Genomic DNA, 5995 nt, shown 5'->3' on the forward strand with positions numbered 1-5995 from the left:
GCAACATGAAAAAAAAAATGAAAAAAAAAGTGCAACAGTATATTTACACTATTTTTAAGAGTTTATGAAGTCTTTGTGCTTTCAGTTTCAAGGCTGGTCCAACCCCAGGCCAGCCCCACTGAATTAGGTTTAAATTACCTTATTTGTTGAAGACTTTCTTTGCTATGTTAATGATCTCAGTATGGGACTTTTGAGTAACATGGGAATTCATTAAAAAGTTAAAACAGTGAAACGTGCCAACTATATTTATTGTCACCTAACAATGATTTTTTTTGGTTGCAAAATCATTTCATTTTAATAACAATTCAGGATAAATAATGGCAATGGATTTACTAGTGAATTAGGATATAAGCAGAGTTACAAAAATTGTTCTTCAACTTTTATTCAGCTATCTTTTACCTGTATTTACCTTTGGTTTTTCTGATTTAACACTTCAGTTAAAATAGCATTATATAAAATTAATTTTCATTTTGCATATAAATTAATTTTTTCAAAAGCATAAATATAGTCCATTGGAAATGATGAATCAATTAGAGGGTGATCAAAAATTTACAGATAAGGTTTCTCTCAAAGATTGGTCAATATGAATTTATAAAATTTTACCTAACCATGATTTAAGTAGAAACAAACATAACTGCTACAATAAGAATTTTCCAGATATTTTGCTGCTTTTCACTAATCTTTCATATCCTGGGGCTTGTAAATTCTTCTGGTTTCAAGTGATGAAAGACAGAGAGTTTAGAAGTTAGTATTGGCTTAAAAAAATCCTGTTCTTTACTTTTACATCCGTGTATTATTAGCACTAGCAATTTAACATTGGTGGAGTGGGTAGCCATTCCCTTCTCCGGGGAATCTTTCCGATCAAGGGATTGAATCTGGGTCTACTGCATTGCAGGCAAATTCCTTACCATCTGAGCCACTAGGGAAGCCCTGGTAAGTAGAATAATGGCACCTAAAGGTAATGCCTGTTCAATCTCTAGAATCTATGAGTACGCTTGTCCCTTGGTATTCGAAGGTGGTCAGGTCCAGGATCCTCGTATAAAATAGCATAGTTGTTTTTATTGTCGTCTGACTCTTTTGTGACCCCCATTGACTGTAGTCTACCAGGCTCTCTGTCCATGCGGTTTCTCAGTCAAGAATACTGGAGTGGGTTGCCATTTTCTTCTCCAGGGGATCTTCCCCACCCAGGAATTGAACCTGTGTCTCTTTTGTGTCCTGCATTGGCAGGCAGATTCTCTACTGCTGAGCCAACAGGGAAGCCACCATATATAAAATGGCTTAGTATTTGCCTAAAAACCTGCGCACATCATCTCTAGATCACCTATAACACCTAATAATGTAAATGGTATTCAAATAGTTGCCAGCATGTGGTAAGTTTAAATTTTGGTTTTTGGTATTTTCTGGAATTTAATTTTTTTCGAATACTTTTGATTGATGGTGGGTGGAATCAGTAGATGCGGAACCCATGGAGGTGGAGGGTCACTTGTATGCTAGTTTTGTTGCAAAAGGGACTTTACAGAAGTAACTCAGGATGTGGACTTTGTGTTGGTGACATTATTGTGAATTATTTGCCTGGGCTCAGTCCAGTCAAATGAGTCCTTAAAAAGGAAGAACGTTTTCCAGCTGAGTCAGAGAGGAGATGGAAGAGGAAGGAGCAGAGATCTGACACATCAGAGAGAGGCTTGCCCCCCATGTTGTTGGCTTTGAAGGTGGAGGAAGAGGGGGCATGAGTCAAGGACTGCAGTACCTTCTGGAAACTAGGACTGGTCCTTGGCTGATAGCTGGCAGCAGCAGCATACTAGGGCCTTGGTCCTAAACTTCAAGAACAACCCAAAATAAGAAGGAAATGTATTTTTCTCTAGGGCTCCTAGATAGGAATGCAGTCTGCAGATGTTAGTTTGGTGAGACCCTGTATTGGACTTCTGAGTTGCAGAACTCTAAGATAGTCAATTTGTATTTTTTTAGCTGCTAATTTTGTTATGGCGTCAATAGGACACAAATGTAGTAGCTTTCAAAACCCCATTTTAATTAATGTCTGAGTATGAATACAGAGCAGAAAATTATGTTACTGCTTCATTCCTGATGATTCTGTTCTATTTTTGTGGGATGAACCCAGACTCTCGGCAGTGAAAGTGCAGCGTCCTAACCACTGGACCACCAGGAAATGTCCCTTTCTATCTTCTTGTGATCTGTAAACATTTGTCCACTGCTCTACCTTTTGACAGACAATATTCTTTCTTTTTGGATATTGTTCTTTCATAATATTCTGAATCCATTTTGAAGACAGTACTTTCTCTTCCTGCTCTCCCATGACAGATTCTCTGCCAATTCTTAAGGTCTTCATCTTTGTCTGTGTAGCTGGAAGATTCATGACCACATTGGTAATGACTTAATTTTGATCTCTGAGATGCCTCTTGTCTTCTCCCTCTTCCTAAACTCTCTCTCTTTTTAAATTTATTTTTTATCTTTTTGGCTATTCCATGCAGGATGCAGGATCTTAGTTCCCTGACCAGGGATTGAACCCTTGTCCCCTGCTTTGGGAGCACAGAGTTTTAACCACTGGACTGCTCAGAAAGCCTCTTAGGCTCTCTTTTTAGATGCTTGTCCCCATTGTACCTGTATATATACATATAAATATATATATTTTTTCAAAATTAGTGATCTAGTTGGGGAAAGACACTTAATCTCAGTGAATCTCAATTTTCTCCTCTGTAAAATGGAGATAAAAACATCAGCTTCCTAAGAATTCCCTGGCAGTCCAGTAGTTAGGACTCCATGCCTTCACTGTCAAGAGTTCAATTCCTGGTTATGGAACCCAGAGCCCACAAGCTGAGGTGGCGCGTGGCCAAAAAAAAAAAAAAAAAAAAAATCTGCTTCTCAAGGTTGTTAAGAGGGTTAAATGTATATACTTAATTACATGTACAAACACAAGTTTATGTTAACCCTTTTCCCTGTTTTTGTATTTTTGTTGTTGTTGTTGTTGTTTTTTTTTGTACTATTATTTACAGTATTTGGCTGTTAGGGATGATTCCCATCATCTTGTAAATTCTTAAAACACTCAGAAGATTCACTTTTAGTTACATGTAGTTGCATGACTTAGATTATCTCTGTTAATCCTACTTTATCTAAAAAAAAGAAAAAGTACAAACCATATTGCCCATTCCACAGATGAGAAACTAAGATCAGAGAGGTTACTTGTTACCTGACAAAAAAGTGATAGAATCAGGCTTAAAATTCAGGTTTTCTGACTCTAGTTCAGTATTTTTCTTTATTTCATTCAGTTCTGTGTGTGAGATGGTCCAATTAAGGTTCAGACCATGTTATTTTCTTGATGTCTGACTTGTCTGCTCTGGACCTTGACTGTAATACTTTGCATCAGATGAGGCACAAAACTTTTTCATTTCTTCTCACATATTTTTGATTTTATGGTCTTCAAGCATGCCTTACTCCATATTCTGTCCAAGAGTTGGAAATGCCATTCTTAGCAAGCAACCTTTCAAGGTTTCCTGTGCAATAAGGACACAATTTTGTTGATTGCATCTCTCAAAACTTCCTTTACCTTTTCATTCCTTAGACTATAAATGAAGGGGTTCAGGAGAGGGGTCCCCATTATGGTGAGGACAGCAGTCACTTTATCAAATTCCAGGGAATGACTCTGGCTTGGTCTCACATACATGAAGATGTTGCTCCCGTAGGCAACAGACACAACAGTGATGTGAGAAGCGCAGGTGGAGAAGGCTTTCTGACGCCCTTGGGCCGAGGGGATGCGCAGGATGGTAGAGATGATGTAGGTGTAGGACACGGTGGTGATCACCAGCGAGGTCAGGAGGATGAGAGAAGACAAAAGGAAGCTTATCATCTCAAGCAGATGAGTGTCTATGCAGGCCACCTGCAGCAGAGGGGCAATATCACAGAAGAAGTGATTAATCTCCTTCTGGCAGAAGGGCAGCTTGGACAGCAGAATAACCGGGCAGAGCACGGACAGGAAGGCCCCCACCCAGCAGCCCAGAACCAGCAGGAGGCACACCCTGCTGTTCATGATGACGGTGTAGCGCAGGGGGTTACAGATGGCCACATAGCGGTCAAAGGACATCACCACCAGCAGGATGAACTCCACTGTCCCCAGGAAGAAGAAGAAGTATGTTTGGCTGATGCAGCCTGCAAGGGATATGGTCTTCCTGTCCTTGAGGAGAAAGGATAACAGTTTTGGTGTAACTGAGCTAGTGAATAAAATGTCCAAAAACGACAAATTACTGAGGAAGAAGTACATTGGGGTTTGGAGGCGATAATCAGCCCATATTAGGGAAATGATGACACCATTTCCTGTTAGAGTGAGCATGTAAGTAAACAAGAGGACGACAAAGAGGAAAATCTGAAGCTTTTGGCGAGCAGGGAAGGCGGTCAGGATAAATTCAGTCACTGTGGTCTGATTCTGCACATCCATTGAGTGCAGAGCAAGGTGGGCAGCATGCCTCTGAAAAAAAAATAACAGAATATAAAGATGAAAGTCAGATTAAATAGGCTTTAAACCCCCAATAGCATCGAGAAGATGCAGTAGAAAGAGCTCTGAATGGAGAGTCAAGAGTGATTTGTTTCCATCCTGTCTCTGACCCTAATAAATGTAGGATCTTGGATAAATGACACGTGTTCTCCACACAGTCTTGCCATATTTAAAATTTTTGGTTGATGGAAATTATCTTCATAGTTCCATAAAGCTTGGTGACCTTTTAATTCTTTTTTTATACAATGCTTCTTTTCTACTTCCCTCTTCCTGACCTACTGTTTTCCAAGCTAAGTTCTGAGCATAAGAGGAGAAACCTACCCGAGAATCCAGTCAATCAATTTGGAAAATGGAGAAAACGGAAAGCTAATAAAGCTGAGTTAGTTTTCTTGAGGTTTTTTTCAAGTTTTCAGGTATTGCTTAAATCAAAGAGCAGAGAAATGAAAATTGTGCAGTCAAATGAGAAGGAACATATTTGTTTCTATTTATACTTACCTTTGTTATATGTGTTGAGGTAATACAATATCAGGTTGGACACATATTATTTTAATTTAGTAGTAACTGAATTCTCCATAAAGTTCTGTGGTATTTATTTATTTAATTTTTTTTTGGCCTTGCTTCGAGCCTTGCAGTATCTTAGCTCCCCAACCAGGGGCTGAACCCCGACAGTGAGGGCACCGAGTCTAACCACTGGACTGTCAGGGAATTCCCCATGGTTTTTATTTTTTTAAAATTTGCTATAATCATATATGTTTTAAAATATCTACACTGTTATGGAAGTAATAATATATGTATCATATATATGTATGTATAATATACAAGGTCAATAATATATGTATCATAATTTGTGAAACCAATTTTATATATTTTGAAAAACATCTTTGGGAAAATGGTCAATGTTCTTCTCTTTTGTTCTTTGCAATGTTATGTCTATGGCTACATGGAGAATAGACATTACCCTCCCATTCTCCAAATGACTCTTAACAGGTTTCTACAAATAAGACTTCTATACCATATATTCTTTTCAGCCACTGGACGATCACATTATTAATAGTAGTTCAAAAATGGGCACAGAGAGCCTTCCTTCATGGTCCAGTGGTCTGGGAAGTAAGATCCCACATGGCTTCACATTGCAGACAAAAAATAAAAAATAAATAAAAAGGTTGCAGATAGTGTTTGAAGCATTCAGCTTAATCTCTAGATACTGCTCCAATTTGCTGAACATCTATTGCATGCCTATAGGGTGCAGTCGACCCACTGTCCTTTGTTGTAATATTTTGTGAATAATCTTTTAGTTTCAAGTTAAAAGAAGAAACTTATGAACCCTAAGCTGGGTTCTTTCTAAGCTTAGAACCCACCTGGTTCCTCTTTAAAGGGAAGCATTTTTCCTCAGGCTCTAGCTGGGATACATAACTCTTAGCTGCTGTCTTTGTTTAAAGACATGCTTTTCTGAGCAAATTTCCATCTGAAAATTTGATTGTGACTTTTTCTGCT

General features: G+C 38.5%; 1 protein-coding gene across 1 annotated transcript; it reads right to left on the reverse strand.

Annotated features, from left to right (window-relative positions):
* Positions 1 to 3496: 3496 nt before the first annotated feature.
* LOC122430500 (olfactory receptor 6M1-like) lies at positions 3497 to 4444 on the reverse strand. The gene has a single exon (XM_043451062.1). It carries the CDS (start codon positions 4442 to 4444, stop codon positions 3497 to 3499), a length of 948 nt encoding a protein of 315 aa, XP_043306997.1.
* Between the last annotated feature and the right edge of the window lie 1551 nt (positions 4445 to 5995).

This window comes from Cervus canadensis, chromosome 29, assembly GCF_019320065.1.
Source record: "Cervus canadensis isolate Bull #8, Minnesota chromosome 29, ASM1932006v1, whole genome shotgun sequence".
NCBI classification, from domain to species: Eukaryota; Metazoa; Chordata; class Mammalia; order Artiodactyla; family Cervidae; genus Cervus; species Cervus canadensis.